Source organism: Phyllostomus hastatus, unplaced genomic scaffold (genome assembly GCF_019186645.2).
Source record: "Phyllostomus hastatus isolate PE091 unplaced genomic scaffold, TTU_PhHast_1.1 phas_scaffold_1674, whole genome shotgun sequence".
NCBI classification, from domain to species: domain Eukaryota; kingdom Metazoa; phylum Chordata; class Mammalia; order Chiroptera; family Phyllostomidae; genus Phyllostomus; species Phyllostomus hastatus.
This window is the reverse complement of record NW_025334011.1, coordinates 3787959-3813999: the sequence shown is the minus strand read 5'-3', so window position 1 is coordinate 3813999 and position 26041 is coordinate 3787959. Positions and strand designations below refer to the sequence as shown.

At 44.5% G+C, this 26041-nt stretch overlaps 1 protein-coding gene and 2 pseudogenes across 1 annotated transcript in view; all 3 read right to left on the bottom strand.

Annotated features, from left to right (window-relative positions):
* PARM1 (prostate androgen-regulated mucin-like protein 1) overlaps positions 1–26041 on the bottom strand; it is a 98806-nt gene that overhangs the window by 10263 nt on the left and 62502 nt on the right. The window contains exon 3 of the mRNA XM_045857799.1: positions 5071–5149. Coding sequence (XP_045713755.1) covers positions 5071–5149 — 79 coding nt within the window. The remainder of the gene's footprint in view (positions 1–5070; positions 5150–26041) is intronic.
* Positions 11213–11794, bottom strand: LOC123831024 (annotated as a pseudogene).
* Positions 24090–24819, bottom strand: LOC123831119 (annotated as a pseudogene).

Below are 26041 nucleotides of genomic sequence, written 5' to 3'. Positions count from 1 at the left end.
GCCTTTCTGACTGGCTGGGCCTACTCTTTAAACCTAACAACAACCAGAAAGAATTCAGTTGTGTAAAATATAATTACCAGAAGACTTAAAGCAAAACAGGTGACTTCTGACAAGATGCCTTCAGAATGAGGCCCTGTTGTGTCCGTAAATCAATATCACATTTATTTTTGTGAGGGGAACAGCCGTCTTGTCTGTCTGGGTTACCAGCACACCTAATTATAGCAGCATCCACGTTGCTGGCGATAGCAGATAGGGTCTCCTGCGCGGGGGACTATCTCGTGGCTGAGCGGGTTTGAGCCAATTCAAATAAAACAAACCCGACTTACCTCATTCTTCAATCATCACCAATTAAAGGTGCCCTTCTGCAAGAGGCAGGCAAGGCCTTTGCTTTCTTTTAAACTTGCAAACAAGCCTTGGAAGACAGACTGCTCAGGGATCATTTCTATTTATGAACTTTTGACGTGGATGCAACTTCACGGGCATTTAGAAAAAGTACACTGGAACCTGCCCGATGGGACATGAGAAAACGGAGCTGCTGTGCCATCTCTCCCTCGTCAGAGGACCACCCTGTCCTTTGAGTCCCTGATGCCAACTGGGTGGGACTGTTGGCACTTGCCGTTTTACTACGCACTGAGTAGCAAGCATTGTTTTAATGACAGTTACAACAGTAGTTAGCCCTTCCATCATCCTCATCTCATACCTGGCACTGCATGTTTCTTTGTATCATAATTAACCCTTATAACAATCATGAGTTAGGTATCAGTATAGTCCTATTTCACAAAGGAGGAAACTGCCTGCAGAATGATTAACACCCTTGCTCCACAGTCCATGCTCCTTACCACCATGCCATCTGGTCTTTCCAGGGACTCTCCATTTATTACTTCATCTTCGAAACAGGCTTGAAAGAGAAGTATTATTAGCACTACTTTTGCAGATGGAAATATTAAATATCAAGGCGATTATAATTTGCCTAAATGGTAAGTAGAGCCTAACTGCACTGCTGCTGGCTACAGTGGCGGTGGGGGTGGCTCGATAACAGAGAAGAGCCCTGGAAGGTTCTTAAAGCCACATCCAGAGAGTGACTCACCTCTCAGAAAACATGGTTCTCTAGGTAGAGGACACTGTGACAAAACCGGTGGTCATGATCCCCAAAGATTAGGACCGTGAAACATAGCTAATGGGTTTACTGATGCTTTCAGAGGGAAGCAGAACTTGGGGGCAAAGGTGAAACTGCTAAGGTACTGTCAGTGGAGCTTGCAAGGTGCACCCTGTTTCTGGTTGTGAGGCTGACCTCTCAAAGCAGATTCTTCTTTTGCATTTGCAGGGACATAGCCTGTGTTTCAGGCCAGAATCTAATGGTTCCCTCATGGATTGTGATTTCAGTCACTTGCTTCTCCAGCCAAGTGAGCTAAACAACCACAGACAACAGGCCTCTTGTTGTGTTATTGTTCTCAGAAATCTGGGATGATAGGAATAAAATAAATTTCCAGCCAAGGCAAAACCCAGCCTCAGGTACACACACATGCACGCACATGCACGCACACGCATCTGTCAATTGAGCCAAATGTATTTTTGATGAATGATTAGCGGGGCTTTCCAAGAATCTGGCAAATAACACTTGAAGAGGTTTTTTAGCTCAGCCTTAAGATTCATGATAGTTATTAACCTCTTTATGTCATCATTTTGCAAAAATAATTAACAGATCAACAGAATGGGGTTTTCCTTAGGGGGTTTTCAAACAGAGATCTGATCACTTTATTCATTCCAAAGTTTGCAGTGCCAAAGATGAATAGCAACCTTCATACCACTGGGGGCCCTTCTACACTTTAAAGGGAGGACCTATCTGGGGGAAGAAACCATGGCTCATTCAATTTCATCACTCACAGCATTCATCTACTGTTGAGAATGCCTTGAGAAAAGATAGTTTAAGTTTCTAGAATAAAATGTTATGCAATTTTAATCAGCACTCATTAGAACCCATTTAAATCGCCTGCTAATGAAATTTCCCAAATGCAGCAAGTGGGGCTGCAGGATCGTGTCTCATCACTGATGTGATCCCCCTGCTCCCTGGCACAGAAGGGCAGTTGGCACATGGCTAATACTCAGTAACTATCATCAAGCAGCTGTCCTATTGTTGGGGACCCTTCCAGGTGACCACTTTGATGATGATGATGATGATGATGATGATGATGATGATGATGATGATGGTGATAGCAGCAGTGGCAGGGCTATGTACTTAGGAAGCAGTATCTAGCAATCCTCCCAGCAATGCTGTCAAGGAGTTAAAATCACAGCACTTATTTTATCAGGGAGGGATGTGAGGGTGAGTGCAGCTCCATAACATGCTCGGGTCACACAAGAACCTGCTCCGAAATGGTAGAACTGGGATTTAAATCGAGGCCCCCCTGCTTGTGGGGTCTGAATTCTTTCTTAATTGCTGTTTGAGACTGCCTGTCCATAGTTGGCGATGTGTTTGAGATGGTAAACTTGAATGCTTGCTCGGAGTCAAGAAAAGAATCCTTAAGTTATTGCAACATCATTTTAGGCAAGTGTGTGGCAAGAGGGAAGAATTTCTATTTCAAGCCACACTCCAGTGAAGATTTTTTGGTGACATAGCCCTTCAGAAACTCACCAGTGGTGATTCCAGAACAACTCTAAATTAATCCGTAGGTCTCTTTTTTGAGCACTGACATCCCGCCCCCAGCAGAAAAAGAAACTTTGTTATAAATTGGGAATGAAATTACTAGACTAGTTCATAAATGCAATTTAACTCACAATTAAATACAATGTATCTGCAATAATAAACTAGTCATTAAACCAGATGAAAAAGAGTACCATTCAGTCAGATATTATTCATAAAATTAAGTTTGCTTCTCTAGGGAATATAGACTTAATGAAGAGAGAGGGTTTTTTAAATATGAAGAAGACTTAAGGATGCTTTCATAAAGACTTAAAAAAACAGTAGTACTGGCCCTTTAATTCCAATTTCTCTTCCAAACCTGGCTTTCCTATTTTTTGTACCTTAGGAAGAGATGATATTACAGGACACTCTTATACTTGGCACCATCATCCGATTGATTTGGTGCACATTCAGAACAAAAGATGGAGGGAGATAAAAGGGAAGGAGCTGGAGAGAGCTCCCTAGTGGGCACTGGTCTGTTCAGGGTGAGTGGAGTTGATGAGGAAGTGCCAGGAGAGGGAGCAGCAAGGGCGATGTGTGCACAGGGATGAGAACTTGAATACGTGAGCTCTGCATGGGGAGCCGGGGCAGGAGGGAAGGACAGGGCACCTCCTGAGGAAGAAGCACGGCTGTGTGGGGACAAGTCAGTCAGGAGGGTATGTGAGTGCACGCAATAGTGCCCGAGTGACTGTGGGTCTGTCTGGACCAAATCCAGCCATTGTTGCTATAACAAGAATGGTTCGAGTGACATTGATGTAACCTGGCAGTGAAGGAAAGTGGACTGGGATGTGCATGTGTGAACAATGACGACTTCACTGCACTAGTCAGTGGGGGCAGGAGGTGCTGTTGAGTAAGCATGTGTACTGTGTGGCTGTCGCATTCAAGATGACTGAGCAAGTAGAGCAATGAATCTGCATCAAATTTTGTGTTAAGCTTGAACAGTCCTCCACAGAAACTATTTGGATGATTCAGAAGGCTGCAGCTATGGGTAAGTGGTGATTGGCAGCTTCATCACAACAACGTGCCCACTCATGCCTCATGTCTCCTGCAGAGTTTTTTGGCAAAACATCAAATCACTCAGGTGACTCAGCCCCCCTATAGCCCAGATTTGGTACCCTGCAACTTCTGGCTTTTCCCAAAACTAAAATCACCTCTGAAGGGGAAGGGAATTTCAGACTGTTGATGAGATTCAGGAAAATATGACAGGGCAGCTGATGGCAACTGGGAGAACTGTGAGGTCCCAAGGTGCCTACTTTGAAGGACACTGAAGCGTCATTGTCCTAGTAGAATGTTTCTTCTATCTTATGTTGTTACAGCATGTTGTAAGCATCAGAGAGAAAGCCAGTGTGACTGCAGCTCAGTGGTTACAAAGGAGAGACAGCTGTGATAAGTGAGAAGAGGAAGGCAAGGATGGGTCCATGGATGAGCTCGAAGGCCAACCTGAGGGGTTAGGATTTAATTCGAAGGGCCTGGGGAAGCCACTGGGGCTTTTAAGGGTGTGAGGGAGAGGGTCAAAGGAGCTTCTGTAAAGATGGCTCCAGCTGTTGGGAGACAAACGTCAAGGAGTGGCTGTGTTCACCATGGTGGCACATGTCCTTCTGTCCCTTTTCAGGGGCACTGCACAGACTGGCAACTGGGACCACCACTCGACATTTGGCATTACACAGATGGAAGGACATTCAGGGTGAGTGATGTGGTTCTGGAACTTTGGGGTGTCATGGAGCAGTAGACAATGAAAGTGGGGGCTCCCAGGGTTTTGCCCTGGGACTTTCTATTTGTCTAAAAAAGGTAAAATCTCAGCTACCACCTGTGATCACCTTCATTTCATAACAAAAGATATTTTTAAGCCAAAAACATGAGGATATAATCTGGAGGGGGGAATAATTTTATAGAAAACACCACACATTCCTATATTTTCAGCATTTTGCTTTAGTACCCACGAAAACTTCCTTACAGACTGGGCACATGTCCACACATCAGTGTCTAGAACTTCAGTATTTGGAAACCACTGAGCTCACCCCTGTTGCCCACTTCACAGCCGAGACCACTCCTGACCCTCAGGTCAGGAGTCACGGGGCTCCTCCCTCCTGGTGAGGAGGGGAGTTAAGGGCAGGGGGCCTCAGTCTCCTGGCTGCAGGTTCCTTCTCGTTCCATTGCATCAACATGTTGAATCTCATCTGTGCATTTCAGCTCACTTCCTGTGCTCTGCCAAGCTTCAGACACTGTACCCTCTATTCTTGTCCACGGTGGGGTACACTGGCCATTTTCACCTCCCTGCCAACACATCCGAGAGCTATGCTACTTATTAAGAAACAAGCATTTGGCACAACGACTCAGCGTGGAGCCCCACAAAATGGAATCCTTCTCTGTAAAGAAGAGGGGGGTCTCACCTGATCTTCAGATACGCCGCGACTCCAAACACCAGCAGCACCACGGCGATGACAGCCACCGTGATGGCGGCGATGCTGCCTGTGAGGGAGGGAAGGCCCGGAGAGCAGGTGAGAAAGGTGGTCACTGCAGATCCGTTCGCACAGAAGTCAGGGCTGGGACAAAACCCAGGGTCTTGATTCCGTTACCAAAATGCTTTCCATGCTAGGTGAGGTTCTGATAAATGGCCAATATTTGTTAAGACCTTTTGGCTGGCCTGGAGATCAAAGAACAGTCCACAGTAATATTGGATTTTCTTTGTAATAATGACACCAATTTGTTGTTGCTGCTGTCATTTACAGGGGTAGGGGACACAAATCTCCTGAAATCCTATTTTCTTCCCTTATAAGCTCTGGCTCCTCTTTCTGCCATTTGCAAAATATGGGGAGACTCGGGATGTTTTATTCAAGGGTTACTGCAAAGTATTTGACATGGTTGGTTTTAAAAGAAACCAGAATCACACAGCTGTATCAGTCATGGCCAGTTTAAAAGGGTGGTTGTGGTGGGAGATGCACTAATCTTAATGATGCCAGTGAACCAAAGCATTTAAAAATATTCCTCTTTTGGAAGTGTGTCCAGTTTTCATTCTTGAAAGGTAAATTTGACTTCATAGAGAATGAAGTTAAGTTTGGTGTAAAAATAAGGTCAAGTCTGGTAGGTAACAGTATTTTTTGTTTGCAGAATTAACCTGGTGCAATTACAAAGTAACATGAATGTTTTATTGTGTAGTTTGAAATCTGGGTCCAAAGGCAACTGTTAATGAACAGTTAAAAACAACAACCCGTTAGGCACACAGCCTTGGAAGAATTACCGTACTGCTTCCAAAGATGACTACTTTGAAGCACAACACTCCTTTTGTGTGAGCTTTGGGCTAATAATGTATATACTTCAGCTTTATTTCACCTTAGAAATGCCGAGAATCAATTGAGCTCTTGTCCTCTATAGTTAAAGTGACTTTTTGGCACTAACGCTGGTGTTAGGGACCCCATTTAGTCTTTCAGGCCCCTGGGAAATTATTTCCTACCTCAGCAAATGAATAGGACTCTGAGACACACTGGAAAGAGCATCAGAGATCTGGAGTCTGAATACGTGAATTCAAGTGTGGTTCCCCTGTGATTAGCTGTTTGACCACAAACTATGTAACCCTGTCCACTCATATACCACTCACCTGCGGCGACGGAGAAAGAAGAGCCACTCTGCTCTCACCCACAGTTTCCAGAGGATTAAATGAGATGCCCTGTGCACCACACTGCAGTCTTCTCCAAATGTACCGTGCTGGGCTGGTGCCCATCTGTCATGGACTAGGTTTCAAAGGGAACAGGTCTGCCCTACAGTTTTGGAGATTTATTATTTGTAGATTATTTTGTCATGTCTCCTTTTATTTTTCCCATCTTTTGTATATTGTTCTTATTAGCCCTTCCACCAAAGGAATTAGAGTAGAGCTAAGGAGTAGATCAGTCTACTAATTAACTTCGTAGTAATTCCCCAAAAGTTTTGGGTTGAAAGAAGGCTATGTCAGACACCTATGCCTGTAATTTCTAAAAGTGAACCAAGGAGGTTCATTGCTAATATGGAGACTAAAACCAGGGCTGCACAGGTTGTATTGCATCATTTCAGAGTTTCCACACTTCCGGACACTCACACGCTCATCTCCTTGCTCCTGGAATCCTAGAGCAGGGTTAGCATAATTATCAGTCTCCCTCCCTTCCTCCCTCCCTCCCTCTCTTTCTTTCTTTCCTTTTTTTCTTTTTTTACTTTTGTCAAGATAGAATTATGGCACCAAATGCTCAAATGTGCAGACCAGATCAAACAGAGAAAAGTCTGAGGTCAGGTCCCCTTATGAAAAGCCTCTACTCCTACTTTGAAACTGCGCTTAGCTTCTCAGCCTCCAAACTGGGATGAAATCGGAACAATTCAAAGTTCATGGACGCCTGTTGACAGCTCCTTTAAGAGCTTGTGAGAGGCATTATTACTGCAATGTAAGGAATTGGGAGTATTTCAAGATTCAAAAAGGTACAGTGATTGCAATTAGGAGCAATTTTAAAAGCTGGTCTTTTAATTTAATTCCCCTCTTTTAAAAAATGGGATATAGTTGATTTCCCTATAACTCTTCTTTCATGCTCCAGAGATAGTTTAATATAGGGAATTGTAGGTTTGACCTTTTTCAGAGTTTCTTCCCTAACTCCAAGCAGTTGGATCTCCCCCAATTCTGTGATTTACTGAATTTATTTATGTACCACCTTGTTCTGAAGATAAATCAGGCAGCTCCCCAACTCAGGTGCTGTTCTTTCTTTTAAAAAACATCAAGTGACAGCGATTTGCTTCTCCTCAATGTGACTGGTGGCTGTCCTGCTCTCAGTTAATGTCATCTTCAAACGGGGCCCTTTAAGCCCACCTTTTCTTGGTCACAGAGAGGCCGAGTGACCAGAGCTGGAGCTAGCAGGTGATTTTCCACCCGATGGGTCCTTGAGGGCAGCCAAGCAGAGGGGCACTTCTGAGGGTGGGCACTGCCCACTCTGGGGCCAAAACATGCCAGGTAAAACAGATTGTACTTTGGACCATCTTATTAACTATTCTGCCACCCATTGGCTCTCCTCAGAGGGTGCCAGCCTTGGCAGCAAGGGTCCTCTGGAACTAGAAGACCTTCAGCAGGCCCCTAGCCTAGGAGGGCTCGTGTCCTGAGCTCCCTGTCACCTCCACAGCAGCTGCTGCTTTCAGAAGCAGCTGGGAACCTCACCCTGGGAGGCTCCACACCTCAGGGCATTATAGTCTGAACATATGAGGGGGAGACTGAGCCAACATTAGCACAACTTTATATGGTACAGAAAAGGCTTAATTTCCTCTTTGTGAAAATGAATGTCATTTCCTACTGAGCTCTGTTTAAACTAGACTGGAATTCCCCCTTTCCTCCTACTCTTTTCTTTTTTCAAGACAAGGCAGGGAAAGAGCACGCAAGGAAAGTGTAGCCAGGGCAGGGGCAGCCTTGCCCTGTGAAGGAAGCCAGGGACACTTGGTGGGTAGTGCAGTGGGTACGGGGGTGGGATGGTGGCTGGCACTGCAGGTCTTCCTCATGAGCATCTGAAGTTACAGACTGCATGTGTCTTACTCTGTAAAGCCCAGGAGCCAGAAGAAATGAAGAGAGGGTTGGAATAAATTTATCTGTATATTTCATAACCCAAGATACAAGAACATTCCACTGTGCTAGCACATCCCACCATACCAACATGCTCTCCCTGCCCAGAGGCCTGTTGAAGATCTGTGAACCAAAGCCTTCTTAGATTTTGGGCTTCTTTTTGGTGGGGATTTCTCAGTGTACCATTAATCTAGTCTGCATTTGCAGCTGATTACTTTGCACTGGCACTGACTGTGCTGAGAACTTTATAGCTATCATCTCATTTCATTCTCTTTCTGAGTTGTGTGGAATTATTCCCACTGTATGGATGAGAAATTTAAGGCTCAGAGAGATTAAGGGCTTGATTCAGGTTTTATAATCTGGCAAATGAGTAAGCTAAGATTTGAACCCAGGACTATTCCATTCCAGGGTTTGCATTTTTACTCATTGGTACACTGGTTACTTCCCCGGCCCTTTTCTCAGCGTGGCCAACTCCTGCTCGTTCTTTATGACAACTTTGGGAACTTTGCTGACACCCCCAAGCAAACTACAGGGTTGCTGTGTGTGTTCGCTCTTTGTGTCTGCTTCTTTCTGACATTCCGGGTTGAGCTTCCCCAGGAAGATTCTAATCCTATTCATCTTGCATCTCTTTCCCCTTCTTACCAAACTCTTAGCCCCAACTACACTCTCTAGCCCATAGTGGGTTCTTAACTCATTCATTTAACGTCAAACAAATAAATGTGATACTGGCCAAAGAAAGACAACTGGCAGTCTTCAAGCTTAGTCACTGTGCTAAGGAAGTTCCCCCAGCAGCAGGCTCCTCACCTATCCATCATGGGGGCCCCTGCGGCACGTCTTACCTGAGTATCATTTCTATGACTCTACAGCTATGGACCAACTACTGCTTAGCATGTGTTTTTGAGTCCCCAGGGACAATGGAGCTGGAGGAGAGTTATTTTAGGGATAACTGTCTGGACAGAGTGCAAACTCTCAGAAGGCCATGCTTCTGGCCAGACCTGGTTAGACTACTCGAGGGAAGAGGCTGCCCTGGAGGCCATCTCTTGACCTGCTTGGACTCTGTTCTGTAGCCTGTGCAGTCCTGGAATGAACTTGGGCATAATTTTAAGGGGTTGTTCGTTCTCCCCACAGCTGCCTCTCCCACCACAGACACACCTGCTGTCTTTGTCACACACCTGTTAGCCCTTCACCGTCACAGGAAGTCTCCCACACTCGGAAGCGGCTCTCCTGACTGAGCCACCTCTCCCTCGTGCAACCTAAATGTGCCCTCCTGTCTCCCAGGGCTTAGCAGCGTTCCCAGTTCTTCACATGTTCCTCTAGGGATGCTGCTCATTGAGGCATTCTCTTTTTTCCTCACTTTAAACATGAAAGAAATGTTTTACCCGACCTCTTTGGCAGGACACTGGAGTGTCATATCCTAAATGATATTACCAGGCTGTGATGGGGTGACACCAAACATCCTCTGAAAGAAAGAACTTTCCTGGGCTCTTTCAGGTATGTATGTATGTATGTATTTATATAGAATTTTTAACAGTAGGACGTATTTTATTTTTAAAACCTATAAACTAGTTAGTGGACAATATTATAATAACTGGTATATTAAATTTCAAAGTTTAACAGCTAAGTTTTGCTTCACAGATTCACTCTTTTAGAATGACAGGAAATGTGTACAGCTTAGAGTGCATATTCAGATACATGCCTCTTTCCCTTCCTCAAAATAAAAGCCCTAAAAAGTGCAGTATGAAAGTCATAGCTATGAAGGCACTGCATATGTAGCTCTGCACCCTGTGGCTGATGGCCTCCTTAGTAGCAAGAGTAATGAGAATATCCTACACTTAATTTAATGGAGCATAAGAAGCTTTTTGAGGAAGGACCTAGCTCTTCTCAAAGAAAAAGAACTTTTCGGCTCATTTATTTAATGAATTCCTTCCCAGGATTGCTTTTAAAAAGCTTATCTGGAAAAGCCATCGAGAACGTGCCTACTACAAACACGTCTACTCTTATTCTGCATGAGTGTCGGTGGGGGGAAGAGCACTAGGTGTGTGAGAAATATACGTATCTCCAAAGTAGTAACTTATCTGTTATGATAAAGCTAAATACACCCCCCAAATCCATTATTTTATGTAAATGCTCCCAACAGATGACCTGTGTAAACAATTTTGAGTTAGGTTTACAGTATTTTTATAAATCTAATGAACAGATTGAAGTCATGATGCTCTCCTATTCTCAAACTCAGGGAGCTGGTGTCTGTTCTGGACATGTTGAATTCACTGGGGATCTGATGTATGATTCAGGGAGTATTCTGATGTCCTCCACTGTTACAAAAACAAAAACTGTAACCAAAAGACTTTGTAAATGATTAGCCACAGTTGTTATTATCTTAGAAACCAAACTGAATGCGATCAAACATTATGTGAACTGTGGTAACAGCCCTAGGAAGCTTGAAGATGGCCTGAAAACTCAGATCCTCAAGTTCCTGGCAGCACACAGTGGACTTCAGATCCCTTCTTTAAGGATATACCAGAAAATAATGGAAATTCAGCCCTAAATTAAACCAAACTATATGTTATTACAGGAAGAAATATTTTATGAAGTAAATTTTGTTTTTTTGAAGGCCAGTAAGTTAGTGGTTCAAAGATTATTGTCCAGGAGGCTAGGAAATCCTTATAACCTGGTCTAGTGATTCATATTTCTTTACAAGTGCTTCAGTTATCTATAGAGAAGAAGATAATAATATATATGGTTTATCAGATTAGTTTCAGAACCGATGAAATAATGCAGAGAAAAAATTATTTAAAAATAGTTGTATTTATATTCCATGATACTTGAATACTAGGTTTCTTATAAACTTTTTACATGACTTGTTTTAAAACAAGTTCTTCACACAGTGTCTGTGACGTGACTTACAGAATTTCAGGGAAATAGTTCTGTGTGTTTTTATAGCTTAATTTGTCCTATACAGGGAGGGCAGATGGTCACCTGCAGTCCACGTGGGACTCAAACAGGACAGTTAGGGAGTTTTCGGATGTGCGCCATCCCTCTGATGCTGAAGGTGCTGTGTGTGCAGAAAGACATGACTATAGATTTGGATGCCCGCTCTCTGCATCTGCCAGTGTTTTCTGTGTTACCTTCCTGATTAATGTGGAGTCTTGTGACTCTGGGACTAGATACCAAAATGTTTCTTTGAAGCTTAGGAAAGTCTGGTTTTACCTGTGGATTTCCCCTTAATTCTGTCTTAGTATATTCATTGTTTAACTAATAGCCAACTCTAACAAATTCTGGATCTCAGTAGGTGCATGAGATTAGCACAATGGTGACATCTACTGCATCTGAGACTGGAATGAGTCCTGGATTAGGGCTGTCAGCCTGAAATACAAAATTGTGCCTTCCTGCAGGCACAGGGCCCACTAAATGAGTCTAAAACAATCGTGTTCTTCACATTCTGCAGAGCCTGCATAGGTAATTTTTCATTCCCAGTCTTCAGACAGGTCCTCAATGCATTCAAAGTTGACCTTGACTGGAAAGGGTTGTAGAAAGGTTTTAAAACCCCACCACATTGTTCCCTGAACCTTTGCCATATTGTGAGAAAACCACAAACGGCAGGAATGGGGACTTGTTTGGGCACAATAAAGCCTGGCACACGGCTGCTGGGGAGAGTGCAGACCCGGCCCAAGTGCAGGCCTGGGGTTTTGCAGTGGTCCTATGCTCTTTTAAAAAACCGCTACTGCTCCGAGACAGCCAGGGGCAGGAATTAATGGTGGGGACTTTGCAGGGGTGACAAAAAGGAAGTGTCTTGCTCCTATCTGTAGGTGGCTCCTAAACCACATTCTCCTTGGAAATTCCAGTCAGCTTATTTAAATGCACGTAAAATACAATGCTTTGACCAAGTTCCTGGGTCTGTGCACATCTGATCTATTTTGAGAAGAGTCTTTAACAATCCTCCTGACTGTTTTTTCAATATTCTTGCTCTTTTCTTTCTCCTTCCTGGTCCAGGGAGCAGGTAAGAAATGGAGAATAGAAGCAGGTGGCCATTTTAGACAGTGTGTCGGCTCCTTCAGTCAAGGTCACCCAGAGGAAAGGAACATTTTGTCTCAAAGGAATTTTTCTCTTTAAAAGCACGTGTCTCTGCAGGCGCTGGCAGAGGGAAGGGGTGACTGGTGAGAAAAGGGGCTTGAAGGTTAGAGTCTGCGTGTGCCCGAATCTCTCTTCATTCTGCCCAGAGAAGCCTCCTCTATCTCCACCGCAACAGTCGCACACTGCAGCTCCTTCCTCCAAACGACAACGATGAGAGCAATAACAGACAACAACGATGACAACAACAACGACGACGATGATGATGACGACGATAGCCACAGACACTGCCTTGTTACTTACTCTGTACCAGGCACTGTTCTATGAGCTTCAGTTATTTCAATTTGTGCAATTCTCCATTAGGTAGGTACCATTGTTACATCTATATTACAAAGGAGGAAACTGAGGCGCAGAGGCACTAAGGGCCCAGAACCACATGGTTGGTAAGTAGAAGAACCGGGACACAGGGCAGGCCCCAGAGTCTGTGCTGCTCCCCATGTGGCTCTCCTGCTACCCTGGGCACCAGTGATAGCTCTGTGTCTGCTTGTGGACGAAACCTGCTGCTCCAGTACACGCTCTGTCTGCTCTCTGTTGGCCGCCTGGGAATGGGGCCTAACTCGGGGCTGGGCGATAATTTGGGTCTTCTTCCAGTTACACTCGAAGGTGGGTCGAAGCTCAGTAATTTAGATTAATTGGGAGGGGGACCATTTAGAAACAGATAACAGTCACACAACAATGACCCAAGATGGCCCACATCATTGGCTTCTAGCATGTGCTGTGCTCCACAATCCCTGCCGAGGGCGCTGCCAAGTGCTGTGTGTTGCAGTATATTAAATACCTCAGGGTCTGTGTGTTTGATGGTTTCCCTTTGGATTGTGTGTGCACACCTGTGGGTGTAGGTTGTGACGTGGGGGAGAAAAGGTGAAGAAGAAAATCTCTGTTTTTGGATACCACTACCTGGGTGGATCCTAATTTCACCGTTATTGAAGGTTACTTTGACTTCTGGGCTTGAATGCTGCTTAAATTTCACTCCTGTTTTCCTCCCACTCTACCCCACACCAGGGGAAGCTAAGCTTATCTCTCTCTGACCACAAATTAATGCCACAAGCTTCTCCTGAATGAATTCCAAAGCAAGGACAGTGTGGGGTGTAGGGGCAACAGGCTGGAGCGTGGAGGTCTGACCGCCCAGCTGCTGAGACTAGTGCCGGCCCAGGAATCACACGGGGGAGTGCGGGACTGGATGGACAGACAGGAAGACAGGTAAGGTGGGTGGTACCCAACTCTGCATTTTGCCTCTAGCAAGGTGCGTGTGTTTGTGCGTGTGTGTGTGTGTGTGTGTGTGTACAAAAGCTGGAGTAGTTATGCATGTACATGCAAGATAAAGATGTATGAGATACAGGTGCACTAATGGCTTTACGTGAACACGTTCCGCCTGCCCTCTAGACTGCAAGTCCCTTAAAGCCAAGGATACCAACTCTCCTTTCTTTGTCTAGGTACAAAGTAAGACATCCACAACATAACTGATTTCTTCTGAAAGTGAACTTACTTTTGAAATTGAACTTTTTTTAGTAAAGATGCAAAAATAAAACTCCTTTATAAAGCATACAGCTCGCATACAAATATGCTACAGAAATGGTTTTAAGACAACTTAAGTTTATCTCAGTAAATTAGTCCTTCTCCCCATGACCCATCCCCCCAAATCTCTACATCGCTGAAGGATTGTTTAGTCACTTCTTCACACAGAGTGGCAGAAGTAGACTTTATCAGAATGAGTCAAATATTATTACAACCAGAATCTGTCACCCCCTGTTTATACTCTTACCTAAAAGCTAGTTAGTGGGTAAGCTTGGTCAATGAGCAGACCAGGGATTCAAACTTCGGGGGCAGGATCTCCAATATCTTTACTTTTCCACTTCCTGTAATCAGGGGGCCTGATCCGGGGGCTGGCTTTACTTTTATCTAAGAGCATTTTACCTACATAGGTAGCATATGGTTAAAAATGTATACAGAAACATAAATCACTGTGCTTGCCCCAGCACGTACTTGTGACCTCTCCCTGCATTTCTCTCTCGTGTGGGAACATCAGCTGTGCTTTAAGGACACGGGGAGCTCAGGTTTGCAATTAATGCAACCGGGGCACTCAAGTCAGCAAAGCCCCTGGTTATCACGGTTTTCAAGTTTCTTTACTTCACTTACAATTACAATCTTTGCCAACACAAATGAGGCTTCTTTCCCACCTGGAATTTATTATAACTACCTATTTAGGTTGCCGGGTCCCAGCTCTCCTTTGACACCTATAATGTGTGACATGGACTGATTTCTAAGAATAGCAAAGGGGACACCTCATCTGTTTTCCCTTAGCAGTAGGACAAGCTCGTGACCACACAGTAGCCCCAGGTCAATGTCAGGGAGCGTTCCTCTCGTTCAGTTCGCCTGAAGGTGCTGCCCAGACCTAAGGGAGCCTGTAGGGAAGGAGAATTCCTCCCCAAACACAGGTGACCACTCCATCTGATGCTATTAACAGACTCTCCTCAGAGACTGGTCCAAATTCAGGCTTGGCCTAATGACAGTCCCCAGGGGACATCTGTAGTATTGTGCCAAGAGCAGTAATGGAAGCATTAGGAAAAGCAATCCTGGTCATAAGTCATAAAAGCCATTGTGACTATGGCTAGGCAGAGCTGGTTGGGCATCTCCACTTTGGAGTTTAGGCCATGAAGCAGTTTTTAAAAAATCTTCTCACCTGGTTAGGCAGAGAGAAGATTCAACCATGGAGGCTGGATTCCCCCAACCTATGCTTTTCCACTTTCTGTGATGAGAAGTCCCGGCTCGGAGAGTGGCTTAATAAACACGTTAACTGAGGAGCCTTGGGCAAGTCACTTTATACCTGTCGGATGCTATGGCACCACATGGGTCCCTACCTCTACCTGTCCAAGGGAATTCGTTTGATCATTCACACCGCTGTTTACTGGGTGCTGAACTTGATGAAACACTTGCTTTCTCATGGAGTGCTTTTACAAATTAGTGTGTTTTAAATGCTTTGTTTATCAAGAATGCAATACAAAGGCCCCACCTAAGTTCTGGGCACCCCTTCCCCATGAAACTCTGAAGCCAGGAAAGAACCTTGCATCCAGAGGAGATTCAAGCCAACCAATTCATTTCTGGGTAGTAGAAATGAGTGAGGACCTCAAGTTCAAATTTTGCTTTCAGCAAGATCATGACCAATGAAATAATGTAACTTTATTGTTGAAAGAAAATTCTAAGAAGGTTCATTGACTCTAACCTCTTTGTTTTACAGATGCTAAGATGAAAGCCTATAGAAATTAAGACATTTGGTTGAGATCAGAGTCCATTAGTAACAGAGCTGGAACTAGAACTCAGACCTTTTGATACCTGCTTTTCATCCTTTTAAATTCTCTACCTCTTGCTCTCATCACAAGCAAAAGCCGTGAAGCACTGGTAGCAGAGGCAGTAAATAAGGACAGGATGCTGGCCTGAACTTCAGGGCCGTGTTTCTAAGATTCAAACATCTCTGTAACACTCTCATGTTTTTGCCATGTCCACACTACCTATACTATTATTTTTTTAATGCTTGTCTTCAAATCACGTCATTGTGTTTCTTTGGATACTCACTACCTATAGCTTCACCTTAAGCAATAATAGCTATGAAATCATAAATTCAACCTGTTGTTTTACTCTTTTCTAAAATTCACATTAAAACAAAACTAGTTTTTATTAGAATGAACAAAGTTCATCATTTTGCATACTATTCATGTAGGGACTTAAACCATACTGCTGAGAATACTGTTCCCAGGAAAACCAGATTCGCAAGGGGGTTGGGGAGGCCGGAGAAGCTGGGCTGGGGGTAAGTCAGCTGCCCCCAGAGCCCCTGGAAGAGGCCAGAAAGAACGGAGGGAAGGAGCTGGGACCAGCAGTGCAGTGTCACCACCTGCCACTAGTCCAGGGAATGTGGCAGTGTCACAAACACTGCTTCTTGGTGGAGGTCAAAACTGGAGAAAATGTGGTACAGGAGGGACCACTGTCCTGACTCAGCCTCTCCCAGGTGTAACAGTGCAGACATGAACAAAGACTTCACTTCTAGGTCCGTGATGTTAAGAGTCTGTCCCTTAACATGCTCTATGTCAGTTTCTGCCCTTTTCATACCTCTCCTGTGGGACAGATTCACAGTGCCTGGCATTATAAGCCTATCATAACTATTTTAAAATTACTTTCTATAATGAATAGGTTAGCCTGTGCTGAACTATAACTTCTATTGGGCCAAGAGAAACACACCTTGACATGGGTGGGGGATCTCAACTCTGTGTCAGCCCTATTCCCAATCTCCCCAGGATGGCAACAAGGGCAGGGTTGGAGAGATTTCTGGAGAAGAATTGTAAAAGAAGAATGGAGAACCCCCTCTATTGTTTGTCCTGGATGAGGAGAACTTTCCTGCTCTCCTGAAAAGTCATATCTACGGCACGGGTGGGTTGGCTGTGTCCAGTGAGATGATTTAAACTCCTTGGCTGGAGAACAGATATTTCTGTTCATGAGTCAAGTCACAAAGAGGGAAAAAGGTCCCTGCATCTCTCTGCTATCTGAGTACCCTTAATGCAATTTATACTGAAGTTATAAATAAAACTGTCCTGGGGTATTTTCAGTTAGGGACAACCAGCTGTGTGGCAGTGGGCAGAGGAGGTGTGTGCAGGCCGAGAAGCCAGCCTTGTGTAGCCTCTGGCTTTCAGCATTCAGGACCAGACTGGGGATCTCAACCCTGAGCTCATCTCTCTGGGACTGACACGCTGAGGCAAATAACATATCGCAGAAAGCATGTCACTGTCTTGCCTAAGAACTGCCATTCATCTTCATGAACACTGAAATAGGTTTTGGTTTTTGGTTGTTACCGTCTCCTCTCTCTCTTTAGTATTGCACTGATGAAAATGCGTCAAACAATACTGCGGGGGAAAGCTGGCATGTGCTCTTTGTGAGACTCGTCCAGCCTACAGGTGAAGGCTCAGATTTCTCTGGGGTTCACCAGTCTTGGGAAGTAAGACCTCCTACACTGATATTTCCTTGGTTCAGAGGACATTGGCGGGAAGGAAGGGAGGTAATTCTCAGAGCCTTAATGCTGTTTGCTAAGCGGTGTGCAGATTTATCATTTTAATTATGGAACACGTGTGGAGCAGAGTCACAGTTTCAGATCTCCTGTCCTAACACTCTGACCAAGGGCAGGGACATCAATATAATTACTGCAGCCCAAGGACTTTGGGAGCTTCGCAGAACCATTAGTTCATTTAGCTTTGCCTCCATGTAATTAATCACCAAGGCCAGGCAGGAATCTGCTTTTGCATACTGTATTTTAGCAAGTTTTAACTTTTTCCAGACTGAGGCTCCCATGGTTTTATCGTTAAAAACTCTGTAAGGAGAATAATTTCTGAACTTTGATGCCAGTTAAGGGAAGAGGGCACCCTCTAGCTCTGCCCAGCATTCTCAGGGGCAAGTGGGGCCCAGGCCAAGTCCTGAAGCTCAGGCTTTGTACGCTCCCTCCCTCGCCCGAGATTTCTTTTCTCCCCACTGGAAATCCCTAGTCGTTTGCACTCTTTAACCCTTTGCTTTGGATTTCCCAAGAGTCGTGAAAGCCTTACTTTTCAAATGTGAACATGGTTATTTTTCTCTTTCATACTTTTTGGATTATTCTTTTCTGTATTGTGTTCTTGGAGGGTGCTTAAATGGATCTTTATTACCTAATACTTATCGTAATAATCCTCTGGGAGTTCTAAAATGGTTTACAACCATTAAATATATTTTTTAAATTAAGAAAATCAAAGTCTAGAAATGCCAACTGTTGTTGGTATCCACACTGAGAATTAGAGACCCAACTGTAATAATAATAACAGCTAACATTTATTTAGTGCTAACTATGAGAGGCATGTTATATACTTGTCTCATTTAATCCTAATAAGAATCTTACAAGGCAAGCACAGTACTATTATTGCCCTCATTTTATAGATGAGGAAAATGTGACACCCAGTGACGAATAAAATGGCCCAAGTCTCTCATCTAGCAAATGGCATCCATGTGATCTGAACCAGGCAGCCCGAGGCCCGAGTCTTTACGGTCAGGAACATTCTTGTTTTCCTGGAGCCTGGCTTTGGAATGACCCCACAATTTCTCCAAACAGAAATATGGCAAATTGTTTTCGATGGCCCATGTCCATGGACTTACTGAGATCGTATAATTTTAACCTAAATTCACCTGCGTGTTTGAGCCTGTGGTCCACCCCTGAAGGCAAGTCTAATGATAAAAACAAGGCACTGCTGAATAAAATTCTGTCTCACATTGGCCAATATTTTTCTCTGCTGGGACCTGAGAAACAAGGCATGCTGAGGAAAGTGTCAGTGTGGCATCCATTTCCTGTGCTCTGAATACAGTGCCCCTGGCTGGGGAGTGATGTTCTAGATCCTTTTCTGATAAAGGTGATGGGTTGGTACTGATCCATCCTCACTTTTTCCCTGGTATTATTTTGTAACTAAAAAGACATGCTCTTGAGTCAGAAGATTACAGTAAAGATTTAGTCTGGATATGGAATCAGACATAGTCCAATCAGTTTTCTCAGTGAGCCAACAAGCCGTAGATTCATTAACGATATCAGCTGAGCTTATGTGCTCTTGCTTTCTCAGCGAAGCACTTCCAAAATCCTCTCAGTCATGTATGACTGATGGAAGTATTTGAAGCAGCAACAAGCAATTGTTCCACAGAGACAGAAACTGAGAATGTAATGGAAGGGGATACTGAAACAATTACACTATGTTGTATTTATGTCGTAAATATGTTGTAGGGAGCTGTAATCTAGCAGACAACACAAATGGTAACTAGCTGACTTTATTATCTTGATGTATGTTTTTGAAAGGTTATTTTTGTAACTATTTCAGAACCAGATTAAGATTTAAGTAGTAAAAGTAAATCAAAGGAGAAATAAACATAGTGGGGGAAAGAATTCAGAGTAATGTTGATCTAAAATATAATCTGACAGCCAGAGCTTCATGTGGGACCTGGCATTAGCAAGCTTTGAGGTTTAGTCTACATTTAAAGAATTGAGTACAAAAGAAAAAATTTGTGAGTGAGAGCTTATAACAATGTATAACTTGTCAGTCCTTAAATTCATGGAGACCAAAGCTGGAGCCACCATGGTGGGAAAGGAGAGGTGTGGTGGGATCTGGGTGTAGGCAGGGATAGCAGGCAGGAGCTCTACCCTGTAGGGTAGAAGCTTTAATTCTAAAAGCAGGGCATGCCCCAGTGAGATTATGTGTGAGCCAGCCAGATTTGCCTTTAGTTGTCATTCTGGTGAGGAAATGAAGGAGCCGGTTAGGAAGCTCTCCTGGTGGGAATATGGGATCTTTGACATTAGGGTGAAAGTAACAATAAGTTAATGAATTGAGAGCTGCTAAGAATTCAAAATCAGTAGTAGTCAGTGATGGTGAGGACACAGGGAGTGGACAGAGAACTAAAAGGAGAGTGGCACCCATTTACTATGAGAGGCTGGGCCTGGGCGTGTACAATGATAATGAATTTGTAAAACTGAGTCTAACTTAGGTATAAAACTTTAAGGGATTATTGCTTCTTGATATATTCTGGACATTCCAAAAGAATCTGATCACTACATGTTCATTAACATTCTTTTACCTGGTCTTCTCACCTGTGATTGATTATTAAAAATTAAATCATTATTTTGACCTTTAACATATTTTAATGTCATCTAAATATGATGGTCATTAACTTATTATAATATACATTTTTTACATGGATTACATGTTTTAAAAAAACAAAAAATTTTCTATGCCAACCTTGGAAGTTGTTTTTACCATTTCTAGGAGTTAATTCTTTTCTCAAATATATATGCATTTTCAGAGTTAGTCTGGAAGAAGGAGACGTGGGGTGGAGCTGAGCGCCCCTTGCAGGTGTAGCTGCAGAGATGATGAGAGGTGGGTGCCTGCTTCATGCCCTTATTTAAGGATATTTATCAGAACAGTTCATGCTGAATAAATACTGGGGTTCAGATTAGCAATTTTAAGTTCAAAGGCCTTTACCAGTTTTCATAATTATGTGTCCTTTTTGTAATGGAAAGTATAGGGTAGCATCAAGACCAGTGGACACTTGGATTTTACAGACAAAAGAGAACACCATTTTGCAACAAGTGGAATGACTATAATTTTAGTCTGCAAGAACTGATGATGTTTTGAATATAACTTGGTATGCAACATCAGCTCATCCCTGAAGCATTCGCTGAGCACCTGATTGTGCGCAGCATCATTTAGTGTGGTTCAGGGAGTCAGACACACTCTGTAGCCACAGTTTCCACCCTTGAAGAGCTCTGACTCAGTAACACACGATGACCCAAATTTAACACATCGCCGTTTTCTCTCTTCCTTTAAAAGCAAAACAGAAACTGAAAAGCAAAAATCAAAACTCATGTTTCTGAAGGGGGATGACTGCTACCAGCACCCGCTTCTCCCGAACAGGGCAGCCCCACCCCCGAGAACCAGCAGGCAGCACTCGGCATGTGACAGCATCCCACGCCACTCATTTCCACGGAAGTTCTGGAGGCCGCTGGTCCTCTCCCAAATTTGCATTTCCACAAATTCAAGTAGGATGGGTGTAGTGAAAGGAGCACCTGACTCAATGACAGTCAGGAGAACCTAATTTGAATTCTGGCTTAGTCACTCCAGTGAGAATTTGAGTAAGTCACTTAATCTCTCTGGGCCCATTTCTTCACCTGTGGAGCAGACAGCTGCAAGCTCACCTCAGTCCCTAGCTCCATCCTTGGAACATGCTTGTACTCAGTAAACCTCATGTGAATATGAATCTTATCTCTTTTGCACAAGATGATTGTAATAAACAACTTGCATGGTGGAATAAACCAAAAGGACCCTGAAAGATTGCCTCTCTTGCACTTAGTTTATAGCTAAGAGCTCTTACAGTCAGAATAGTTAAGTGACGTGGTCTTTCAGTGACAGTGGCAAGCCAGAAACTGAGTACAAATTGGTCTACATTTTTTCTGGGCCTGAATTCCTGAACTTTCCACACATATTTCTGCCAGCTGAGTTCTCCTAAAATGTAATTCTCAGTGTTCCCTTCCTCCTACCAAAAGCCTTTGGTGACTGTCAATGGCCCAGTGAAGCTCTTCAGGGGTCCTCTCATACTTGTCCTGAAATCTTCCTTCCTGCTTCTTCTGCACTGTTACCCTCCAGGCATCTGGGATCCACCAATCTCGGCTATTTGCCATGCTGGGTACATGCTAAATTGTAAACTCCATGAGGAAGTGACTGTTTTATTTGTGGCCAAACCCCCAGTACTCAGCCAGATGCCTGATCCATCATAAAAGCTCAATAAAAGTATGTTGAAAATGGTGGGCATTACTCATTATGATAACTATAACAACAAGAAGAATGATAGCAGAACTATAATAATAATAATAGTAAATCATGGTAAAATAACAACTATAGGGGTTGACTGAGCCACTGTTCAATAGTTACTATGCTACAAATTTAGGATCTCAACTAACTCTGACAATAACCCTGTCATGTGGATACTGTCCTTTCCCGTCTTACTGAAGAGAAGGCTGAGACTCAGAGAGATTAAATAGCATCCCTGGGATTGGTTGGCTGACTATCGTTCATTTATTCAACAGTTGCTATTGAGGCTCTGTTCTGGGGGTTGGATGTAATGTACATCTTCCCCTTTGTGAACAATGTCCTCACTCACACGGAGTTGACAGTCTGGTAGTAGAAACATCTACTCACCAAATAAATAAGATATAGTCAGAAATCAGCAAGTGATCTAAAGGAAAATAAAGCAGGGTAAAGGGACCAGCAGTGATGGGATTGCTATTTCAGATGGCAGTGTGAGTAAAGGCTCTCTTTTCATGCATCAAGACTTTGCTTAGCTGTCATTTCTGACAAGAAGTGAGCCCTTACAGATCTGGTGGGAAAATATTTTAGGCACAGGAAGTGGTAAACACTAAGGCCCCGAGGCAGGAGTGTCCCTGGCCTGTTAGGAAACAGTAAGGCTGCCAGTGTATCTGCAGGTAACAGTGACAGGCAGTGAGAGCAGGGAGGCTGTGTGGGTTCAGGTCATGCTGGGCACTATAGCCAGAACACGGACAGTGGTTTGCTTTCACTCATGGGAAGCAGTTGAAGTGCCAGAGCTGAGGCGTGACAGAGCTGTTCTGGGTTTGAGAAGGACCTCTCCGGCAAGAGTGTGATGAGTAGTGAGGTCAGTTGCAGGTATGTTAAAGTCACGTGTGTGAGATATGACAGAGGCAGGAGAGGATATTGGGTTCGGAGGGACTGGATGTGGAGTTGAAAAAGAAAGGAATTTAGGACTAGTCCAAGGTTTTCAGCCTGAGGACTCAAGAGGGGGGAAGGCTGAGGGAGGAGCAGGCTGAGGGCTGAGGAAGTCAGTAACTCATCTTATACACACTGAGTGTGCGCTGCCCGTGAACCACACGCGTGGGGAGTATAACTTAGTTGACAGCTGGATATACATGTCTTTAGTTCAGTGAAACAAAACAGGGATAGAATTTTTACATGTCAGGGTTATCAGCATATGGATGGCACTTTAAGTCATGAGACAGGATGAGATCATCTCAGGAATGGGCGTGGAGAGAAGAGGGAGCGTGAGTGTAGAGAGGTCAGGGAGAGAGGAGGGCAGTAGTGGCCCTGGGTGCTCTGGTGTAGGAAGATGAAGGGTGAAATGTGGCAACAGAGACTAAGAAGGAGCAGTTAGCTGGGTGGGTGAAGAACCAAGAAAGAATGTGTCCTGGAGGTCAGGTGGAGAGAGACAATGTTTAAAAGATGAGGGCAGTGACCAGCTGTGTCAAATGCTGCTGATAGGTCAGGTCAAGCCAGGCCTAAGAATTAACCTCACACTTGGCCAAGTGAAGGGCATTGGATACCTTGACAAGAGCACTTTTGGTGCTTACAATTGCTGAGTGCATTCTGAAGCCAGGCATGTGCAGCATTAACTGCCACGCCACTGGTCCCCTACCTTTGCAGGCAGGGTTTCCAATGGCCTCCTTAGGCCTAAATTTCTTTCATGTCCTACAACTCAGCACCATCATGAAATCTTCCCTATTTCCTCTAGTCAAATTTACCTCCATTACCTTGTTTCAGAGTTATTCATTGGTGGCTGAATTGATGAATTCTTGGATTAATACAAATGTGCTATGTGAACCCACACAGAATAAGACAAGATGCTAAACAACAGTGTGATGTTATTCCTGTCACTATTAAGGCAGCACAAAGTCTCTAAAAAAACACCCCCAAACAGTAAGCTGTGAGCACAGTCAAGGGTGCTGCCCGGGGTGCAGGGCTGAGCGAGGAGCGGTATGGCAGTGCTGGGTGCGGAAAGGAGACTTGACTGTGGTTTTAAGGATCTGGGCTCTGGGCCCAGCTCTGCCACTGAGTGGTGTGACCTTGGGTGAGGCACTCCAAACTTCTGGGACATAATTCTTCCCCTTTGAAATGAACAGACTGTATCACATCTGCTCAAAGGTCTGTCCATCCACTTTGATTCATTTCATTCACATTAAGAGTGCCCTGGGCCCTTTTTTCTATTTAAACTATGAAATCTTATAAGATAGGTCTTACACTTCTTATACTTCTTTGCATCAAGCACAGGAGCTTGGAAAATGCAATAATAATATTTTTTTTTCCTTTAAAAAGCTTTTATTAAAGGTCTTTATAGAGCAACATCCAGACCCTAGACCCAGCTGCCAAGGAGACCCTGTCATGCTGTGGGCACTGGCTGGGGCATGGCAGGCAGCTCTGGCTTCCCACCCTTGTGTTCTGAGATGGGGGTGATGGGCAGTACCTCATCTTTGGGTTCCACAGCACTCACATGGTCAGGCAGGGGCTTCTTGGGACCCATCTTACCACTTGGGTTCCAGGGAAGCACAATCTTCACTGTGATGCCCAGCACACCCCACCTGCGCAGCACAAGGTGCATGGCAGTGTCAACGTGGCAGTTAACAAGGTCCCCACTGTGGGTCATCAGACCATTGACAAACTCCATGGATTTAGCCCTCTGTCCACGGAGTTTCCCAGACATGATGACCTCACAGCCTTTGGCCCCACTCTCCATGATGACCTGCAGCACGCAATAGCAGGCCCTCCACACAGCAAGGCTCCCTAGGGGTTTGTGACACAGAGATTCTGCCTGGGCAATGGCACACAGACCTCTCGTGGCCACCTTTTCAGCATCAAGCTGTGCACTGCCCTCAAGAAGCCAAACCTCTTCTGAACCACAGCAGTCAATTCCTGTCCCCATTGGCCCTTCTCACCAAGAACATTCTGCATCCTGGTGGCCAAAACAATAATCTCTGTCCTGGTTGGTGTAACTTGGACTCAACTCCAGAGTAGCCATCTTCAGCCAGTTCTTGAATGAGAAACTCATTCAATTCAGCTTTGAAGATGCCATCAGGAACAAAACTCCTCTTCTTGGAAATTTGCACAACCATCTTTATAATAAATATTCTTTGATTTAGTAGATTATAGGGATAAATCCTGTTTGGTCTGTGAAGTGGAGTCTGGCCTGTGCTCAGCAATCTCCATGTACCCTGCCACGCTTATCTTTTCTCCAGTCACGCAATCGTTCCCTCATCCATTTGCTCTGGAGTTCCTGCTGGCTACAATGTTCCTTAGAAATGTAAAGGGTCATGACGCAGCTCTGATGCTAATTTTGTGCCTCTTGACCCTGCTGGCTTAGAGTTGAGCAAATCAAGACACGTGGTCTAAAACACAAGCCAGAATATTGGAACAGAAATGTTTTGGACACTCTTGCCCATGAAATCATAGCACTTGTGAAAAGCACTAAGATCTACCAGATTATGGAGATTCTTGCATGCCAGTCTCAGAATTCGTGGATGTAGCCTGTCTGGAGCATAGTAGAGTGGGCAGAGAGTGGCAAAAGGGAGATCAGTTAGCAAATGGAAGCCACAGTGCATGCAGGTGGTGATGAGGGCCTGAACCAGGAAAGAGAGAACAGACAGGCCACTGCATGTGAGCCTGAACTCTGATAGCACCTTTGTTAAGGACAGTCCTTCAGACACTGAGCCAAGTGAACAGCGTTCTGCTCCAGGTCCCGAGACTAGGCTAGAGATGTTACTTGCATGCTGAGAGCATGGAAAGTATCAGGCAGAGGTGCGGCGGTGGGGGTTGGGGCAGGGGCAGAGACAGAGACAGAAAGGGCACATCTCAGTGCAGTGTGGTGAGTGCGGGCTGGAGAAATAAACAGGGTGCTAATGGGATGGGGGCTGCGCAGAGGAATCCATGTTGAAATCTGGTATGCCAGATTTCTTCCCTTCGCCTCTGCAGACCCACTCCCCACTCTTCTCCACGTGCCCTCTGACCAGCCCTCTAGGAGTCTGACCTGTAGGACCATGTCAATGGATCTCCTTGCCCTTGGCTTCTGGCAGTGTATCAGAGGGAAGGGGGACAGTGGGGGCGGAGTACTGATTCCCTTCACTCTCAGGAGGTTAACCCTGGGTGAGCTGTGTCTTTCAACCAAGAGTCACTGCCCCTGTCAAGGTGGTCTATCCTACAAGGCCCTCCACTCTGGGTTTGGGCTACTCTTCTCTCCGCCCAGGCCTGCCTCATAGCAGCTCTGTCCTTTATGATCCCCTGTGGTCCCCCTGTACCCCATCCAAACCTTTGTAATTTACTCCTTTATTCCCGTTTGAC